The following is a 20,908-nucleotide window of genomic DNA, read 5'->3' as shown; positions in this document are numbered from 1 at the left end:
GAACTAGAGGTAAGCCATGGATCACCAACGGATTGAAAATTTCTAAAAAGAAAATTAAAACATTATATTAAAAAAAGGTGTCAATGTAGTATATTTTTTCTAGATTAGTTCCAAATAATCGATCAGTTTATCGCTACTGTCAAAGCTGCTAAATAACTTTTTTACAATAATCGCATTAATTCAGCCCCAAATTAGCAGAGAGAAATGTGGAGGATTGTTAATGATTTCAAAGGCTCCAATTCAGATCAACGCATTCCTGAATTACCCATAGTGAAATTAACTGTTATTACTGCTAATCTCGTTAATCGCATTTCTTGCTTGATTGGCTTAGTAATACTTCCATACCTGACCTGACCTTGAGAAATTTAAACAATAATTAAAGTCTATTAAAGATAAGAATTTTTGTAGTTTGTATAATATTTCAATTAGAGTGTTTCTAAATTTGGCAGATTTAACTTATAAGAGCCTTGCAAATGCAATTAATTTCTCCCTTGAACTTGGACATTTTCCAGACCTACTTATTCAAATAGCCCACATCCTCCAAAGGATGTCCTGCATTGGTCCAAACTAGGTCGAAATACTCAATACTCAAATATTTATTTCCATAGACTCATACAAATTAGTATCGGATAATGTCAAAAAATAAAACTATAAGACCTAAACATACAACTTTTAAAAGGCCTTAAGAAAAAACAATAAAAAAGCTACAATTAAATAAGAATTAAGAATGGCTATGGCTAATTTATGTTTGGGTAAATCCAAATTTAAGTTATCAGTAATCCAAATATCACTAATCAGACCGAAGTTTTTCATATGTAATATAGAAAAGTTTGGGTGAATCGTCTTCTTATTCAAATAAATATATCTGGTTTCTAGTTGGATGAAAAATGCTGCTCAAGAGCACCTACAAAGTAGTTGCGGCATGACGATGGTAGATCAGAGCGAACTGGAAAGTGATACTGAAGATAACTCACAAAGTAGCACATATGTGCCTGTGAAAGTTTCAAAAGTGGTTGGTTTAGGTACGTAAAGACAGCTTTAGTTGTGCTTACGCAAAAGTTTTATGTTTTTTTTTTGTAGGTCTTAGATCAGTTTTTGAGCTTATTAAAGAAAGCCGAACCTCACATCCTGCCTTGTGTACTAAAGCTTTATTGGCTTTACTGGATGTTTTACAAGGTATGTATATTGGTTTGTAAAGACAAAGCTATGTTGATCAATGTAAGTAACATCAGTATTCCTTTTAAAAGATTACAGGTTTACTACCTATTTTTGAAATACATTTAAAAAATTTAAACTTTTATATAATGATGCTAGTCGGAGTTCAAAGAAGTAGATGACAAATTATTTATAGGCACTTGCGGGGGCAGCAACAGTTTTCCCTATCTAATACATAATTTTTCTTTAAAGGTTTTTCAATATTTCCATATATAAGGTGTGTCAGCAATGCGTACGGCTAAACTATACCGAGTGAAAAAAAACTTATGTGACATGGTTAAAAGGTTGTCAAAAATAAGTTCCAGAAAAATATTGCAGTTTCTTCAAATGGAATACTCTGTGGCGTTATGCTTTTGGGGACAACAAGAGCTTTACTCTGATACCTCATGTTTTATTTTAAATTTCATTACGGCGTTGCCACGTAATTCGTATTTTTAGGATATTTTTAAGGTTTTAAGGGGTTTGTGTTCAATCTAGATAAACGAAATTTTTAATGTAGTTAGTTTATGCCGTTTACGGTATTAGCTTTATCTTTCAGTAAAAGTCTAAAATTTTTGTCAAAGGAATATTATTAGACAAGGGAATACTTAGACCGGTTTAATTATCCTTAACGTAATATCAATAAAGTAATAATACACTAATATACTAAATATATATAACAATTTTCGGTAACGATAGCTATACTGAAACTATCGTCCGTATAATACCTCGCGCAAATCGTTCCACGCCACTATTTTTTCCTGCGAACCATAATTCCAATATCGCCTCCAAAAATTCCATACTCGACCCTTTTTTTCTTTATTTATGTTAAAACCATTTTTCTTCTTCGTCACACTCGACCATCCCGCGTCTGTCCTCAGACTCGATGCTCTCTTCATCTGGAAATAGTAAAATCAATTAAAAACAATCTGACACTTTACTTCTACTTAATTTATTTTTTTTTCTTATTGCAGGCTATTCCCAACAGATACTTTTGTATTTGGGCCTATAAACGCAAACAATAAAACTTCATTGCCATTTTCCAACAGATACAAAGCCCTTGCTTTAGTATTTGGGTCTCATGGCATTTACGCTTAAGATATTTTATTTACACATTATATAAGATAAATAGACGATGCCTTAGCCTAATGCATCTTTTAATTGTTTAACTGTCCAACAGATATTAGAAACACACTCTTATTCTAATGTTTGAACCTTACATAAAATTCAAAAGCTTACTTAAGTACCGTTTGCATACATCTTAACAAAATCCATGGTTTCATCTTATCTGCTGCTATTACTGTTCTGCCTCTTCTAGCGCCTTCTCTAAGATCAACAACTTCATAACGATCATTGAATATCACCCTAGTTACTTTAAAGGGGCCTTTATATTTTTGCAATAATTTCTTACTGGTGCCAGTACAAGGCGCGTCAGTCTTTAATACCATTACCACATCTCCTACTTGATACTTTTTAGCCCATATTCTCGACTTATCAAACCTTTCTTTTTGTTTCCTCTATTCATTTGATATCCTCTCTTCTATGACCTCTGTAAGTTCTGTGAGATTGCTCCTTTCTAACGCCTGATTAACTGCACTTAATAAAGAACCTTCCACTAAACTCCTTCTCTTATATCCAGCTAGAGGCTCCATTGGACTCATTCCGAGTGCAGTATTGTAAGAAGTATTCATTGCAATTTGTACCGCTTTCAAATAATTGTCCCATTTTCCCTCATCCTCCCCTCCTGAGACCACCATCAAAGAATTCAGAATAGTTCCATTATAACGCTCGCACTGTCCGTTGGCACGTGGCGTCGATACTACATTTAGAAACATGTCGAATACCGTAATTTTGGCAAAATTTTCTAAATGTAATGGAAATGAAAGCAGTCCCTTGGTCAGCAGGGGCGGATCCAGGGCTGATCTTTGGGAGGGGAAAATTTTGTTGAACACAGTGGATCAGCATAATTATAATATATTGTAATTGAGGTATGTTCATTTATTTAGCCACAAATCCTTGTTTTTGATGCAAATATTACAGAAAAATTATTTCATAGAACAAAACGACGAGGCCCCTGTTTTGCGAATCGTTTAATGACTTCTTCAGGACTGACTTCAATGTCTTGGTATATGTACAGCAAAGCCAATCCAATCAGTCTTTCTTGTAGCATCGTTGACCTCAGCCATGTTTTCAAGCAGCGAAGAGTAGAAAAAGAGCGCTCAGAGCTTGCATTTGTCACAGGCAGTGTGCAAAATATACGAGGATAAGCATTGATAGTCGGGAATATTTCCCAGTTCATCATCACAGTTCTCCAAAGCTTGTAATGCAGTAGTTGGAAGTGGATTCGCTGAAGTCTTTTGCTGCCAATAGCACTGTCAGTGGTTCAACTCGATTTTAAACTTAAAACGCTGCACGATGTTGTTATCAGTTATGAGTCCTTTAAATCTTTTTGTCAAACAGCTGATAAGATTTTCGCTTTCAGTTGGATTGAGCTCACATACTTTCGTAGGCAGCAGCATACTCAATTGAAAACCGTGTAGAACGTCTTTCGAAAAACGAGTCTTGAGATCTTCGCAGTTGGTATCCAACTAAGGAATGTATACCAAGACCCTGTAGTAATCTTCGCAACTGCTAACGCTGTAATTATCGCGTTTCATTTGTTGGCCATAAGTTCTCGGTTTTTGTTCAGGAACATCCAGTTTTTGTGCTAGTTTTTTCGCATCTGAATAAATACTTCTGAAATTTGTATCAGCTTTTTCTCTCCGATCTTGAAACGTTGCAAGCCGCGTATCTATCATCATTGATGCTTTTGCATTATCGATGGACTCTTTCTGAAGCAGTACGCTGAGTAAATGAGTTAATGACAAAGTGTCACAAAGACAAAAAAGCCCAACGATAAATTCGAATTTGCACAAAGCTGCTATTAGGACTGTTGTTTTTTCGGCTGTTTCCTTGTTTTTCCACTCAATGATTTTTGTCAAAGCTTCTACAATCAACGACATTTTGGAGGCAAATTGAACAACAGCATCATGACGTTGAACCCACCTTGTTTCGCATAACTGTACCAGGTGTCCTCCAAGTTTCTTTGCCAATGCAGTCGTAGGTTTAGAAAAGGACTTTTTGAAGAACTTGTTAAACTCACGTATATAGCTGCATACCAATTCAATCACTCGAATTTTGGTAGATTTAGATATGGTGCTGTTTAGTTTGTGAGAATAACAGGGTATTACTACAGCGTTTTCCGCTTCTTTCTGGATTTCGTTAACAGCTCCACGATCTGATAGCATCACAGCACACGCATCAGTTCCTATTGAAACGCAGTGTTTTGAGTTGAGATTAATTTTCTTCATTTCTGCGAGGACGATTTTCCCGAGAGCAATCCCGGTAAGTGATAATTCCACATCAGGTTGGCTGTCTTCTTGAGCGTTGAGCTAGTAGAGAGTACTTCAGTTTCTTCTTCCGAGTCGTCAGAGTCTTATGTCCAAATAATCATCCACGGGGTCCTACTGAGGGCATCCACATGCTCCGTTTGGGTTCCGGCTCTATACACGATTTTAAAGTCAAAGTCTTGAACTTGAAGCCACCATCTTCCTATCCTAGGTATTAAATTCTTTTTACTAAAAGCTGTTCTAAGTGCACAGCAATCGATAATAATTTTAAAGGGAATTCCAAGTAAATAGACTCTAATTTGCTGAAGCGATAATACAACGGCTAGTGTTTCCAGTTCATATAAATGCTATTTCTTTTGTTCTAGACTAGTTGGCTTGCTAAAATAGGCAACTACATGCTTATCTTTATTTTTCTTTTGAATTAACATTCCCCCAAATTCAGTGCTACTGGCGTCAGTGTGTAATTCAGTCTCAAATTCTGGATTATATATTGTAAGTATTGGTCTTAAGGACAACTTTGCTTTTATGCTATCAAATGCTGCTTGTTATAACGGTGTCCACTCATATACGGCATCTTTTTTTAATAAAGGAGTAAGCGGCTCTACTTCACGAGCATGATCTCTAATGTACCTTCGAAAATACCCTGATAGGCCAAGAAATTGTCTAATTTCTTTAACATTAAATTACGAGGCAGTTTTACCACTAATCAAAACTTTTTTCATCTATTTTTAATCTTGACACCTGTTCCGCTAACGATATTAGCATCTTCGGGAGAAGATTAAAACTAAACTAAAACTACTTATAAATCTCCTTATATACTAATGATATAACTAATAGAGCGGAAAAAGTAATGAAGCATGGCCGAAAAAACCTTTAATATTAACTAAACTATATAATTGACTATAAGGGATTGGACCTTTATCCCTGTTAAGAATGTTTTTTTAATTTTTGAATATTGCTAAACTTTCGTATGCATCTACTTTTCTATTGTTATTAACTGGTTTAAGTAATTTTAAGTTGTCTATCCCTACAAAGTGAGATAAAATAAAGACCAATGAAAAGTCTGGAATCTATGAGATGTGTTGCAACGATTGTGATAAAAAAGTACCTAGGACAAACCGAAAGATCAATTAATATCGTGTAAATATGTGAAATATGGAAGAATTGGGCAATTTTTTACAATATATGGCCTCTTACAATTATAACACAATACAGATTTATTTTTATTATTAATAACTCATAACTTAAAAAAATAATTTAACTGTTTTTTCAACCTGAGCTTTTCTTTGGTTTAATCCTTCGTACTAGGGGGTGAATTTTTAAAATAATTATTAATATTAACATTTTTGGATGGATGCGCAGCTTTAATGCTATCCAAATAGTTACCTAAGGGACCTAAGGACTGAAAATTTGCAGCTCTAGCAGATTATATTCTCGTTATTTATGCCTTCTACAATACAATCTATAATGTCTATATCGCTAATATTTATATCTAATCTTCTTAATTTTGAATATTTTTCGAAACAGTCATCGCTGAACTTTTGATGAGGTAAATGAACATAATTTGCTGCCTCTACAACCAATTTTCCAAATTTTCTGACCGACGGGAAAACTTCTAAGACCGATGAATTCATATTACTCCAACAGGAAAATTGATTAGTTTGAGAGTCATACCACTTTCTAGCATTACCACGTAGTCTACTAGTTGCCAATTTAACAGTTAATTGTTCGCTCCATCCATATATAGAGCGCAACTGGTCAACCTTATCAACCCACTCTATACACTGTTTATTTTTATTAGGATTAAACTCTGGTATTAAAGTTTCATCAATGTTAAGGCTACTATATGTTGTACTTACAGGCTGTTGTTCCAACAATTTATTTTTTCTTTTTAACTCATTTTTTAACCGTTTAAGTTGCTTGCGACGTCTTGTATGCCTTGAGCTGTCTGATGTTGACGAACTTGAGCTGGATTCCTCAGAGCTAGAAGGTTACCTTACGTTACTACCTTTTGCGGTTTTTTGTCTTTCCCATGGTTTCAACGAATGACGGCGCGGCGGTGAATAATCCCACTTCTGATTTGTCAAAGGAAAATTTTTAGACACGGGAATACTTTGACCGGTTTAATTATCCTTAACATAAAATCAATATAAAGTAATAATACACTAATATACTAAATATAGATAACAATTTTCGGTAACGACAGCTATACTGAAACTATCGTCCGTATACTGCCTCGTACGAATCGTTCCACGCCACTATTTTTGCCTGCGAACCATAATTCCAATGTCGCCTCTGAAATTCCATACTCGATCGTTTTTTTTTTCTTTATTTATGTTGAAACCATTTTTCTTCTTCGTTACATTCTTTTCATACAGAGTGTCTAATATTAATTTATCAATTTACTAAAATAAAATATGCAATAACTCGACTTCTTTAAATGGAACACCAATCAATCAATCAATCAATCAATGCTTTATTATCATAAAATTTAAAATTTTGTCGACAAAGCTATTATTTAAATAAATCATAGAAACAAAATATACACAAAGACAAAACAAAAAATACAAATATATAAAAATAAAAAATACAACAAAACATACAAAAAACTTAACAATTTTATAAATTGTTTAGGTCACATTTCCTTAAAATCTATAAAATATATATACATTCACTTGTATACAAAGTCGGCAAAAGGCAGTTGTTTACAAAAACATTATTACCAAACTACTAATTTGTTTATATAATATACGAATATTATTTATGTACATTATCATAACAACATAAACAAATTTACCAGTGTTTAGGAAGCGAGTGCTTAAAATTACATAACATTAATTATTAAAAAAAGTCATTTACTGTGTATAAGGCTCTCTCCAGCAAGTATGATATCAGAGCTTTCCGAAATTTGGAAAAAGTTGTTATTGATTTGATTTCAAATGGGAGATGATTGTGCATTTTTTTTGCATTGTAAAGAATGGATCGTTTAACTAGTTCTGATCGTGGGGTTGGTAGATAAAGATCGTACTCTGCGTTTCTAAGAGGATAATTGTGAGATGGCCTTTCTGACATATCTGATAAGTGCTTGCGGATTAGGCAGACGGATTCAAATATAAATAAGGAAGGAAGAGTTAGTATTTTAAATTTTTTTAAATATTCCTGGCAGTGAGTTCTGTAATTTAGTCTTAATGAATAGCGTATAGCTCTCTTTTGTAGCTTAAATATGGGTTCAAATTGAGTCGCACCATACGTACTCCAAAACGGAAGGGCATATCGGAGGTGCGACTCAAACAGGGCATAATAAACTGTTATAGCCGTTGCCAAACTTAGCTCCCTGGATACTGATCTCAGAGCAAAACATGCAGAACTTAATTTTTTTGGATAAGTAATCGATGTGGATATCCCATTTTAAAGAGTTGTCTACCTTCAGTCCCAAGAACTTTACGGAATCAACGACCTCCATTCTGTTGTTATTAATAACAAAAGGTTGCAATGCACCGCTAAATGATAATACTCTAGTTTTTGAGACGTTAAGGCACAAGAGATTTGAATCGCACCACGATTTAATGGTGACTAGGTCACAAGATATGGTTCTACGAAGAGCCACCATATTTAAGTTGCTCCAAGAAAAACTAGTAACGTCCGCAAAGAGACAAATTTTACCATTTATGTCCAGATTAGCAATATCATTTATAAATAGAAGAAACAAAATAGGGCCTAGAACTGAGCCCTGAGGTACCCCGCATTCTATTGGCTTGCACGAAGACGTCATCGAATCATTCCTAACAAACTGATTCCTGTTGTTCAGGTATGACATGAACCACTCGAGAGGTGTTCCTCTAATTCCATAGTGCTGCAATTTATTAATTAGGATATTATGGTTTACACAGTCGAAAGCTTTAGAGAAATCACAGAAAATTGTTGCTGTTTAGGCTGGAGTATATATTATTAAAGAGGGACAACATAGCATCATTGGTGCACTTGTTACTTAAGAATCCGAACTGATGCGGGGTTATAATTTTATATTTAAGCAAAAAGGATAAAAGTCGTTTCTTTACCAGTCTTTCAATAATCTTCGATAATGTTGGGAGAAGTGCAATTGGGCGATAGTTCGAACATTGATCCTTCTCGCCACCTTTATGTAAAGGAATAATAATTGCCGTCTTAAGGCAGCTTGGAAAGATTCCAATTTGAAGAGACATATTAATCAAGTGGGTAAGATGGTTATGTGTGAGTAGTAGTGATATCCGGGAGATTAGCAAACATTTTGAGCGTTAGACCATCAGCCCCAGATGAAGATTTGTTTTTAATGTCTTTTATTGTGCTGCGTAGTTCTTCTAATGCTATGGGTGTAAGAAAGAAATTATGTAAATTCTCATTAGCGAGATATGAGAGAGGATCGTGGGAAGGAGTTACGGTATTCATGAGATTTTTGGCTACATTTATAAAGTAGTTGTTTAAGTTATCCGGTGAAGTGGGGATTGTGATAGATGGAGAAGCCTTATCCCTTAATTCATTAACAATAGACCAAGTTTCCTTACCAACATTTGCAGAATCAGAAATCCTTTTATTGTAATAGAGGTCCTTGGCTGCCTTTATTGTTTTATGGTAAATTTTTTTGTACAACCTTACGTAATCGTGGAAGAACACACTGTCTGAGAATTTTTTTAAGTGTGATAAGGAGCGTATATTTTTAGAAGACAAGCGTAAGCCTTTAGTAGACTATGGTTTTTTTTTGTTTAATTTTGATGGGTCTAAGAGGAAATGAGTTGGATGCCAAATCAGACAGTGACTTTATAAATCGAGAAAACTCAGTGTTAACATCATCAGATAGGAAGTCCCAGTCCGTTCTTAGACATAGATTTTTGAAATTTAGGAAACTTTTTTCCCCAAAGATACGGCACATTTTGCGCGGGACTCTTTTATTTTGGTGATTTAGAGAAAATTTAGTTAACACTGCTTCATGATCGGAGAAACCTGAGTTAAAGACAGTTAAATCAACGAGTTCCGGATCAAAGGTTGATACGACGTAGTCAATGATACTAGAGCTAGTTTTGGTTATTCTGGTTGGGGAGTTAATATGCATAACCATCCCAAATGAATCAAATATGGACTGAAGGGATTCCATAGCAGCACACACACTGGAGAAGTCAATATTAAGATCGCCACACAAGATTAATTTGCTTATTAAGGGCAATTCTAGCAAGCTTAATAATTTTTGGCAGAAAATTTGCACGTCCGCGTCAGGTGTTTTGTAAATACAAACTATATAAAGGTCAAGGGTATTATGATAGACGATGGAAAATTCGAATACTTTTTCAGATAATAAATTATCAAATTTTGTGACCGCGGAAAAATCGTTGTTAGTGGACATTATCATAGTACCCCCATGAGATAAATTACTTCTATTATATCTAGCTAAAGTGGTATAGTTTTTAATACAGGCTCATCAGTCTTTAACCAGTGTTCTGTTATGGCAACAATATGTGGAAAGTTTAGCTCTTCCAATAAAAGATGTAATTCGTCTGTTTTATGTCTTAAGGATTGAATGTTAATGAGGAATATATTAAGCTTGCTAACGTCCATTTTTTTAGAGGGTGCTTGATCCTCTATTCGCGTCGTTTTATTTAAAAATTTTTTGACTTAGTTGGAGAAAAATAATTAGTTTGACCTTCTCTAATTTTCTGGAGCCGTAGAAGTCTTTCTGAAGAGAAGAAGGATCCAAAGGCGAAGAGGTCTGCTTCAATTTCAGCCGAACCAATACCATAGGCATTATGAAACCGACAGTACAATTTTCTCAGGGAGTCCATGTCAGTGGGAAGTCCTTCTGCGGCAAGCATTAGTTTAATGCTAGTTTTCGTGTGCCCTTCAAAGCATGTACTCGCCGGCAAGTCGTGGAGGTATGCCAGGTAGAGCCTAAGTGATTTTAAAATTGAAGGGTCCCTCAGTCTGGCCAATAGGTAACGGCTATTCTCAGGATCAGAATTTTGGGACAGCCTCACTATTGGTGGAGTCAACGGATCCACAAAGGGCTCGTCTTCGTTCATCGTTTTTTTTTCCTATTATTATTTTAGAGGGTTTCCGTACAAGGGACTTACTCGCAACGATTGCTTCCTTGTCTGAAGCAATTCTTAAAGATCTCTCTGGCGTAGCAGTGGCTTCTGGTGGTGGCTGAATCTTGGATGTTGGTGAATCTGGATGGGTTGAAGCATTCAATTTGTAGCCATCTATAATTGTACCTGCTGGCCACATAGTTGGGTCTTTTAAAGTTTTTAGGTGCTCCTTTTTTTGCACGCCAACTTTGAAGTCTGAGTCTGGACAGTCCTTGTTCTTCAGCATAGGAAAGCATCTAACAAAGTCCGTGATTTTAAGTTTCTCCTTGACGTAGTGTGCAAGTTGATTTGCTGTATAGGATGAGGGGATCCTAGACACAACCACGTATTCCCATTCCTCTTTTACAAAAGATTTGGAAGGTGGAGGAGTGGTTTTGTTTATGGGAATCTTCACATCTATAGGCTTTTCCAAATGCTTGGTCTGCGTTGAACTGGATTTTTTTGGTTTCAGGAGGCTACTTCCACTACTCGTGTTTCCCTTAGAAGTTAAATTGTCGATGGAAAGTGCCATTTGGTTAACACTTTTTCGGAGATCACCCATTTCCTTTGCGAGCTCTTCCCTTGATGAGTTGTGTATCTGGACCTTAACAGAATCTCCATGATTATCCAGGAGAATAGACGAGAGATTAAAAATGCCTTGCTTCATTTCCCTGATGGAATGGAATAAGGTTTCTTTTCCGTTCTCAGGAGTTCTTGTATGGAGGCTATGAATTTCATCTATTTTATCGTATAAGGTCTTCCATTTCGAGTCATGGTAGCTCAGAATGTCGTAGATCTCAGATAATACAGGGAACAGTTCGTTGTTCTTTTTTAGGCACGTTCCCAATGCTTCAACAATTTCAAGGGGGATCTGACTTTTTTGTAGATGAGAGACTTTGTCGTGCAAGTATTTGAGTGTCGGAGAGTCACAGACATTGCAAAAATATCTTACATTGTGGCACTTCTGTGTTCACCCTGTATCTTTCTCTTTCATGAAGTTTGCTTATTTATTTACCACATTTCTTACAAAATATGTGCTACACCTAACTCGCTTTTTTTGAGATATTTTACATTCTTGAAAAAATGATGCCTATAAAAGCGCATAACTATGTATTTAAAAAAAATCTATCAAGATTGCTTCAAAAAATTTGTTTGTATTATTAACAGACTATCGGCAAAAATACTGATATTAGGTACATTTAAATAGTTGCATTTGGTTTACTGTTTTTTTGAATATCGTTACTAAAAATATTTCGCATTAGAGCTGAAATAAGTTTTAAAGATTAAAATTATTGTATTACTTGCAAATTATGAATTATGACGGGAAGAACTTGTCGAAATGATATATGCTTTAGGGGCTGCTGAACGAAATACACTTTTGGCATCCGGAAGTTATGCGCAACGTTACTCCGAAAGAAGGCATCCTCAACCAGAAGTATTTGAGAAACTTAAAGAAAGATTCGAGAGAAAGAACAGGAAGTGTTACATATGAAAAACATGAACGGGTAAAACTAGCTACAAAGGAAGAAAATAAAATGATGGTAGCTTTAAGTGTAGTTGAGACGCCCCAAAGAAGTACTAGACAACTTGCTAGAAAATTACCGGTTGGTATTAGTGCAAGTTCCATTACACGAATACTTCAAAGTGAACATTTTCATTCTTACCATATTCAGCTGTTGCATGAATTACAGCCGCAAGATTATGAAAGACGACTTACTTTTTGTCAATGTGCACAAAATATGATGCAGCAATCTGGTACTTTTTTCGGATGAGGCAACTTTTCATATTAATGGCAGCGTTAATAGGCACAATTTTCATTATTAGGATACCAGCAATCCTTTATTTACACGTGAAACTCACCACCAACACAAAAATGGTTTATTAATGTTTGGGCAGAGATTATTGGGAATTATGTCATTGGACCGCATTTTTTTCATGGACATCTCACAGTGAAATGTACCTGGAATTTTTACAAAATGGACTAAATGAAATGTTGGAATCGTTGCCTGCACATTATGTTCAGGACAGGATTTGGTTTCAGCAAGATGAAGCTCTCAGCTCATTCGGTCAAGCTGTAAGGCACTATTTAGATGACCGGTTTCCAAATAGATGGATAGGTAGGAGTGAACTAGTATAATGGCCACCCAGATCTTCGGATTTGACTAAGATGGATTTCTTCTTTTGGGGATATGTAAAGGAAAAAGTATACCAAGTGACTCCAACTACAAGTGAAAATATGCAGTTAAAAATTAGAGAGGTTATCCGAACAATAACACCTAATATGTTAGAAAAAATGAGTGATTCATTTTTAAAAATAATTAGTGCTTGCGCACGAAACTATAAGGCTATTGGGAATAGCTTGTAGTGTAGTTATAATTTAATTTTTGGACAAGTTTAAACTATAATTAGTTAGTTTTATTACATAATTTTTAAATTGGTAAATTTATATTAGACACTCTGTATGAAAAAACTTCAGACTTTTACTGAAAGATAAGCTGATATCGTATAATAACTACATTAAAAATTTTATTTATCTAGATTGAACACAGCGCAGCGGTTGCTATAAGAATTTTAATAAACCCCTTAAAACATTAAAAATATCCTAAAAACACGAATTACGAGGCAACGCCGTAATGAAATTTAAAAAATGAGGTATCAGTGCAAAGATCTTGTTGTGCTTAAAAGGATACTGCCTTTAAATACAGGGTGTACCATTTGAAAAAACTTCATATTTTTCCTCAACTTATTTTTAACGCACCCTGTATATGTAAAATTATTTTCAGTTTGTAGATTTTTGTCAACCTTTTAACTATGTCACTTAAGTTTTTTTCCACTCGGTATAGTTTAAGCGCTATTTTAGTCGTATGCCTTGCTGACCCACCCTGTATATCATTCTAAATTCAACACCCTGTACTCGTAATATTATTACGCCTACATTCCTTAGAATCTTTACGAGGATTACTTATAAAACCGCAACAAAAAATGTCGACTTGGTATTATATATCGGAAACATGGCCAAATATTTCCTACATTTTTAAATATCTTCATTATGTTCGTGACGAGTTTCAAAGTATCATTTTTAAGGTAAAATCTTTTGTTTTAAAATTATAATATGGCTATTTTTACTATTTCCACATTTATTAGGGTGAACATATTATTTTAAGCAAAGGCCTAGTTTTTTACAATGGTTACGATGGTTCAAAAAACTAGTTTAGCAACTTTTAAAACGTGTGTAATTTTACCAGAAACAATATTTTGATGGTGAAAGAATGAATTTCTAAGTTGATTTTATTTTCAAAAAAAGAAAAATAAACAAATTAATTTTGACATTAAATTTAACTCAAAACTTGTTTCTTTATTTATCGTCCAAACCCAAAGACCCCATAACCACAGATTTAACTAGCTAACTTGCGTTAGCTAGTTAAATCTGTGCCATAAGATTCCGAGAAAAAAATAATTTGAAGAGCTTTTGTCAAATCTTATTTAAGTTTGGTTTATGAAGCAATATTGCCTTTAAAAAAAAATAACCTAGCCAATATTCTCATAAAATATTTAAAAATTAAAATATATCAACAATACAAACATATAGGCACGAAACCTTAGTAAATCAAGCGTGTTTCGAATTAAAATAAATTTAATTTTTATATCTATTTTTTAAATGTAATTTAAAAATATTATTTTATAAATTTAATTTTTTTATATCTATGGATAGATTTTCTTAACACGTAGGTAATTTCTAGGCATACACTACCGCTCAAAAGTATTTGCCCACATATTACTGTTTTAAAGTTATAACTAAAAATAATAAACCCATCAGTTATTCTTATGAAACAGTTTATTTATAACAAAATGAATATAAACAATACGTTTATCAATTAATTAAATTTAAGAAAATCAAATTTTGAATTCATCTACATGTCCGCCTCGATTTTTAATAACAGCTTCACAGAGTTTCGGTAGTCTTCTAATTAATTTGTCCAAAGTTTCCTGAGGTATCTTGTGCCACTCTTCTTGGATGATCCTCCACAAGTCTTCTTTTGATGTGGTGCATGATTTTTGCACTTGTCTCAGTTCATCCAGTGCATCCCACAGTAATTCGATAGGATTGAGGTCCAATTATTGTGGGGGCCATACCATAACTTTCAGAAGATGTTGCCTTTGTAATTGACCTAAATATTGCTTACACAATTTCGACGTGTGCTTGGGATCATTGTCATGTTAAAAGATGAAGTTTTTCCCAATTATTCGAGCACCAGGAGAAAGTACATGGTCACTTAAAATTGTTTTGTAACCCTCTTTTCGAAGAATTCTCTCTATTCTAATTAAATCGCCCACTGGAGATCCTCCGAAACACCATCACCGAACCACCACCGTGTTTAACTGAAGCCACCGTACAGTTCTCAGCGACCCTTTCATTGGCATAACGGAGAACAAAAAGTCGCCTCTTCGTTCCAAAAACCTCGAATTTCGACTCGTCACTCCAGAGAACTTTCTTCCAGTCATCAATGGTCCATTCTTTGTGTGACTGGGCCCACTCAAGTCTTTTCTTCTTATTAACATCTTTCAGTAGCGGTCTTGATATAGCTAAACGGCCTTTTAAGACCAGCATTATAAAGTCACCGTTTTACTGTCGAAACACTGACCGCTTTTTTACGCTCCTTGTTGATTTTTGCTGTGATTTCAGGGGCGGTAAGGCGTCTATTGCGTTTGCTTGTAATTATAATATTTAAATCCTCCTTTGAACTGCTGCATCCTCCTGATCGAGGTTTGTTGCTCATAGTACCTTCTCTGGTGAATTTCCTAACATTATAATCGACAGTCCGCCTTGGAATTCCCAAATCCGTCGAAATTTGACGGTTAGTCTTTCCAGCCTTATGAAGTCCAATGATAATACCTTTTGTTTCTACCGAATGTTGAAAACCCAGCAAAGAAACTGTGACAAAAGAGATACAATCTAAATATAGGTATAAAGATAAGATTTTTGTATCTAATTTAAAATATTAAAAAGAAATCATGGTGAGCAAATACTTTTGAGCGGTAGTGTATATTCCTTTGCATTATAACCCGGTATTTTGTGATGTATGGGATGAGAACACGATGCTGGTATAGTTAGTTCGATATCGAAAAAAATGCATACTCGGAGGTACCCGAAAGATAAAAAATCTTTATTATTTACTAAACACGATACTTCATTTGTATATAAACGAGTTTTTCATCATAGATAAAAATCTCAATTTGAGAACTTTTGCAAACATCACACTCCATACTAAACAGGATATTCCCAACTTCGTGGCGACACTGTAATTCTCAAAATCGGTCCTCGCTTTCCTATTGTTTGGGAAGGTGCTACTGACTTAAGACTGAGACGCTAATTGATGTTACGCGCAATGTTTACTTTTTGCTCATGGAAAAACGAAATTGCTTATAAAATTTTTAATCTTACAACTAAAATACTGTACAAGTTTTTCTTCCTTTGAATGCACTGAACTTTTGCAACCACATGACAAAATTTTCACTACATACTACCATCTCAAAGCCTCATAATATCGATTTTATTAGGAGTAACCATCATCACTTGTTTATAATTTCCTTCCAAATGGCCTTATTATTATTAAAAACAAAATCATTCCTAAGACTTTTTCTTGTAGGTCAGAGCCCAGAAGGCCTCAAGTCAGAACCATCGTCAATAATCGATTCTCTCTTCGATCTTTTACTGGACTTGGCAACGTTACACGGTCCAGAATCTTCGGTCCAGAACGACGGCACCCACTTAACGGCAGTGGCGTGCGCATGCCTTTTATCCCTCGTGGTCGTCCGGGGGGATACCGGGAAATATCTTAGCGCTGCCGCTGCCCTTCTAATGTGCCCCAGGGCATTGAGTGTACAGAATATACAGGTAAGCAAGACCAAGAAATTATTTTGAAGGTGTATTTTTTATTATACTGTTTTTTTTTTGTTTTCATTGTACCACTAATATTTTCAGCTATAAACACTGTGTCGTATGCAAAAAACTCAATAATTTGTCAAGAATTTATTTCATAATATAATAATAATAAATTTATTAGCAATAAATAGTATTACAGTAATTTACAATCATAGTAGAAGCATATACGCATAAATTAAATAAACATATTCACAATTAATCATGTAAATTATAATAATTAATAAAATCATGTATAAAAATACTCGCGTGTGCGCACCTTCAAACAAAAAAAACAAAATTAAAAATAGCCGTCAAAAGCAAAACAATAAATAAAATACACCTCTTTCTAGTCATAACTAGATATTATATTTTCTATTAATTATATTAAATAAGATATTGTATAATTTTTAATTATTATCTATCTCTTTTTTTACTTTAAAGTATTTATTGGTCTTAATATTAATTGAGGCGTTTAGCGCAATAATGGCCCAAGGTAAAAATTACGGTTTGTAGAAAATTGAGTTAAAAAAATTGTTATTTTTGATTTTTATATTTTGATATCTATTTTTTTATTTCGATTTCGATTTTTCTGGTCAAAATGCTAAAAAAGCTATTTTTTAAACTAGTATTCGAAAGGAAATTAAAAATATTTTTTTTTTGTTTTTAAATAAGGTTTAGGCCACTTTGCACATAATTTTGTTTAAAAAATATACAACTTCATCTGTTTATAATATATCTTTAGTCATATTAAGTTATAACAAAAAATAATTTTTCTTAAGTTTAACTAAGTTTTGAGCAAAAATGAACATAATGCAACCAAAATGAATTCAAATAGGTACTTCGTTAGATTAGAAAGTCAAAGGAGTATCTTCAACCGAGTACAGAACATTGTCGTATGTGTTATCTTCAATGTTATTATTTTGTCTTTCCACATTATTAATGTCTTTAACTTTTAAATTATTGTATTAAGGTATGTAAATAAGGAGGAACATACGCTAATAATTCTTGCAGATTGTTATACTTGGCCGCCTCAATTTCTCTGCCTGCAGGATATAATAGAGGGAGACCCCAAAGTTTTAGTATTTCGTTTGGAAATATCAACTTCTTTAAAGAACACTTCTGGATTATTGGACTCTTTATAAAAGAAACGGTCGAGGTTAGCTAAGTTATAGCTGATCCATTGCATTTTAAACCAACTCACAACCTCTCCATTCACGGTTTTTTTGCGATTTGTTATATTTTTTTCTAGAGGGACGGTTGTTATAAAGTCTTGAGTCTGCATTTCAACTACTGTAAAAGGATTATGCTTTCTGGCAGTTTTAATCACTTTTATCCAATCACTAGGAACATAAATTTCATTAAATCTCTTTTTATTTTTCTCCACCACCCCAAAGTCACGGTCACAAGCCAAGTAAGAATGACCCGATACAAAAATTTGTGATCAATTTGCTGAACTGAAGAGATTTTGTTTTGTATTATGTAATTACAGATTAAGGACATTTTGTAATTTCTATTTTGCCCTCCACATTGATGACTGTACATAACTAATTTGGAGCTTTTTAGAACATTTTTTATGTAATGAATTAAGCAGGATCCGATCTCTTGAGGTCTTCTAGATGCTATGGCTTCGTGCCAAACGTACATGTGCGCCTCGTTATTTGACAAGTTATGTATTCCCAAACAGTACGTTCACATTTGCCTTTTGTAATAACAAACCCCAGTAGAAAGGTGTGGTGTAGGTAGTGTTGACATTAAGTCGAAAGCAATAACAATAACATCGTTAGCCTCTATCTTACCCAATTCCGCATCTAAATTCATTCCACTTCGTGCACTTTCAGCCTTCCTCAGATGCAAAGTTTTTTCTACCTTTATTCTGTTTATTGTTTCTTCAGCTCCTCCAGCTTTAATTTTTTTGTTCAAACTCATCGCATTTCTTGCAGCTATTAGATACAGGTGCATGAAAAGTTAAGTTAAACTTTTTTTATAAACACATTTCTGAATACAAAAAGGGATACAGGTTCAACTATGTTATCATCAGATTTGTATAATGAATACATTGTTGTTAAATTTAGGGTAGGGGATAACTAGCATAGGTTTGGATTTTTTTTTCGCGAAAAATGAGATTGATACTTTGGAAATTTGGAGATAAAATCTATGACTTTTTGAATTTTATCTTCACTGGTTTTATTAGCAGGTACGCATCTGCCCCTTCTGTCCTTGCTTGGTGTGTTGCCTTGCTCTTTTTGACGAAGAGCACGTGTTAATTGTCCATCCGAAACTCTTAAATTTTTTTTGAAAAACTCTTTACAAACTGGAATGTCAACACCCCTGTCATTGGACAGGTAATAGATTCTGGTGTATGTTCTAGTGTCACATTAACTGTGTAAGTAGATTTACGAACTAGCTTTATTTGACCGCATAGGTATGCAGTTTGTAAATCGAAACTGGAAAGCTCATAAAAACTTTTAAATAGTTTCTCGCGTTGTTTAAGGTCGATAAGCTTATGACATCCTTTAACACATGGACAGTCTGAACCATCAAATGTTTTAGCAGGAACCACAGTACCTTTTACCTTTGGATATTCGCAACCACTATTTCGTAACTTTTTTTATATTCCTTTTCCACAAACTTTTATCTGCATATTTTCTCCTAGGACCTCGCTTTTTTAGATCTGGGATTTTCTTGTTCGTGTATTTCATGTTCTATTTCAAAAGTAGGATTGTCTAGAATAAAAAAATAGTTAAGAATAAGTATTATTATTATAGTCATGCGATTTATCTAAGCGATTAATTATTGAGAAAAACACAAATCTAAATTATCATCTGTTGATCCTTCAGAATCCGACGGAGAATAGTTGGAACCAGAATCGGGAAAGAGATCCTCTGAAGTCTGAGAACTTTCACTTTTTTGCCTTTTTTTGTCTAGGTCTCAGGACGCTGCTTGTGGCTAAAACATAATGAGTATGCATAACAAGTATATACAGTGCTTTCATTTCAAAACGATTCACCCTTAATAACTTTCTAAAAAAAAAAAAAAAAAAAAAAAAAAAAACGTCAAATTAGATATAGGACGTTTAATTATGCATTTACTGAAGTTCTGTCAATAACCTCCTCACCTCCAGCTAACCTCACTTTAATATGTCAAATTGGAACCCCCATCGTGTGATACATCATAGCATCATAGTAAGGAGCGTAAAATTTTCTATTCAACGGTATAAAAAAAAATTAAATCGGTAAATGTGTAAGCAAATAGTTAGCGAAAATGTCTACTACTAAATCAACTTAAATTTAAAACGTTTTTCTGCAATTTTACTTATTGTACTTGTAAGTGCTATCGGTCTGTACTTGTTAGTAGATTTTTTGTCATCTTACTTGTATATTGGTATAATTATTGTGTTTTTCAAAATATCTGAAAAAACTCCAGTACACAAGTCCAACACTCCTTATACTTTTTAATCGATTCAGAACTGATATCATCTCTTCCCTTAATATGATTTTTTAAACTCTTTATCCTCCTTTAGAATATCGCAATCAGAGACCGATCCCCAAAAAAAAAGAAGAATTCGTACCACCTGCACCCGCTGCACTCTCACCCTGGTTTGTTCGGTTGATTTGGTTAATTTTTCAGCAAGCTTTTTTCCTATTGAAGTAAAATAAGAGTTACGTTCGTTGGCAATCTGTTTAGAGTCTGTTATTTGTATGTTTTCATTTGTTATTAGAGATTTTACTGTTGTTCTACATTCCTGGCCACCAGTGGCCTCTTTTATGACATTCCACATTCCGCTGCACTAAATGTTTATAGTAAGAGAGCTTTACGCTCTTTATTAGATTATTAAGCATATTCCTGGATTCTCGGTATCGATTAAGGTTAATTGATTCCTGTACCTAATTGACGTTAAAAGGCCACTAGTGATCCAAGGTTTTAATCTTGTCTTGATGTTTCCTATTTGATATAAATTTTACCTCAGAACATTCCTGAATCATACTTTGCATCAAATTAATAAATTTTTTTGTACATGCATTTTTAGTACATGCAGAGTCTGATGTAACTCTGCCAAAACACTATCCCATCTCTCTTGAGATATTTTTGTTGACTTTTTCATAATTTAGCACTTTATATGTTTTATTTATTCTTTTATTATATCCCCTTAACGTCTCATCCAACTGTATATTCATTAGGATGGGGTAGTGGTCCGTCAGAACCGATTCCAGAATTACAGCCCTAATGTCATTTAAGAAACCACTTCTACACTTCACAAAAATATGGTGGAGACAAGAAACCTTATTTTCAGTTACCCTAGTTCCTTTTTT

General features: G+C 34.1%; 1 protein-coding gene across 4 annotated transcripts in view; it reads left to right on the top strand.

Moving 5' to 3' along the window:
• LOC126739392 (E3 ubiquitin-protein ligase MYCBP2) overlaps window positions 1-20,908 on the top strand; it is a 714,511-nt gene that overhangs the window by 7,956 nt on the left and 685,647 nt on the right. For all 4 annotated transcript variants that reach the window (XM_050445054.1, XM_050445056.1, XM_050445053.1 and 1 more), the window contains exons 3-5: window positions 877-1,022; window positions 1,081-1,176; window positions 16,324-16,571. In XM_050445054.1, coding sequence (XP_050301011.1) covers window positions 877-1,022; window positions 1,081-1,176; window positions 16,324-16,571 — 490 coding nt within the window. The remainder of the gene's footprint in view (window positions 1-876; window positions 1,023-1,080; window positions 1,177-16,323; window positions 16,572-20,908) is intronic.

This window comes from Anthonomus grandis, chromosome 8, assembly GCF_022605725.1.
Source record: "Anthonomus grandis grandis chromosome 8, icAntGran1.3, whole genome shotgun sequence".
NCBI lineage: Eukaryota > Metazoa > Arthropoda > Insecta > Coleoptera > Curculionidae > Anthonomus > Anthonomus grandis.
This window is presented reverse-complemented; position numbering and strand designations above follow the sequence as displayed.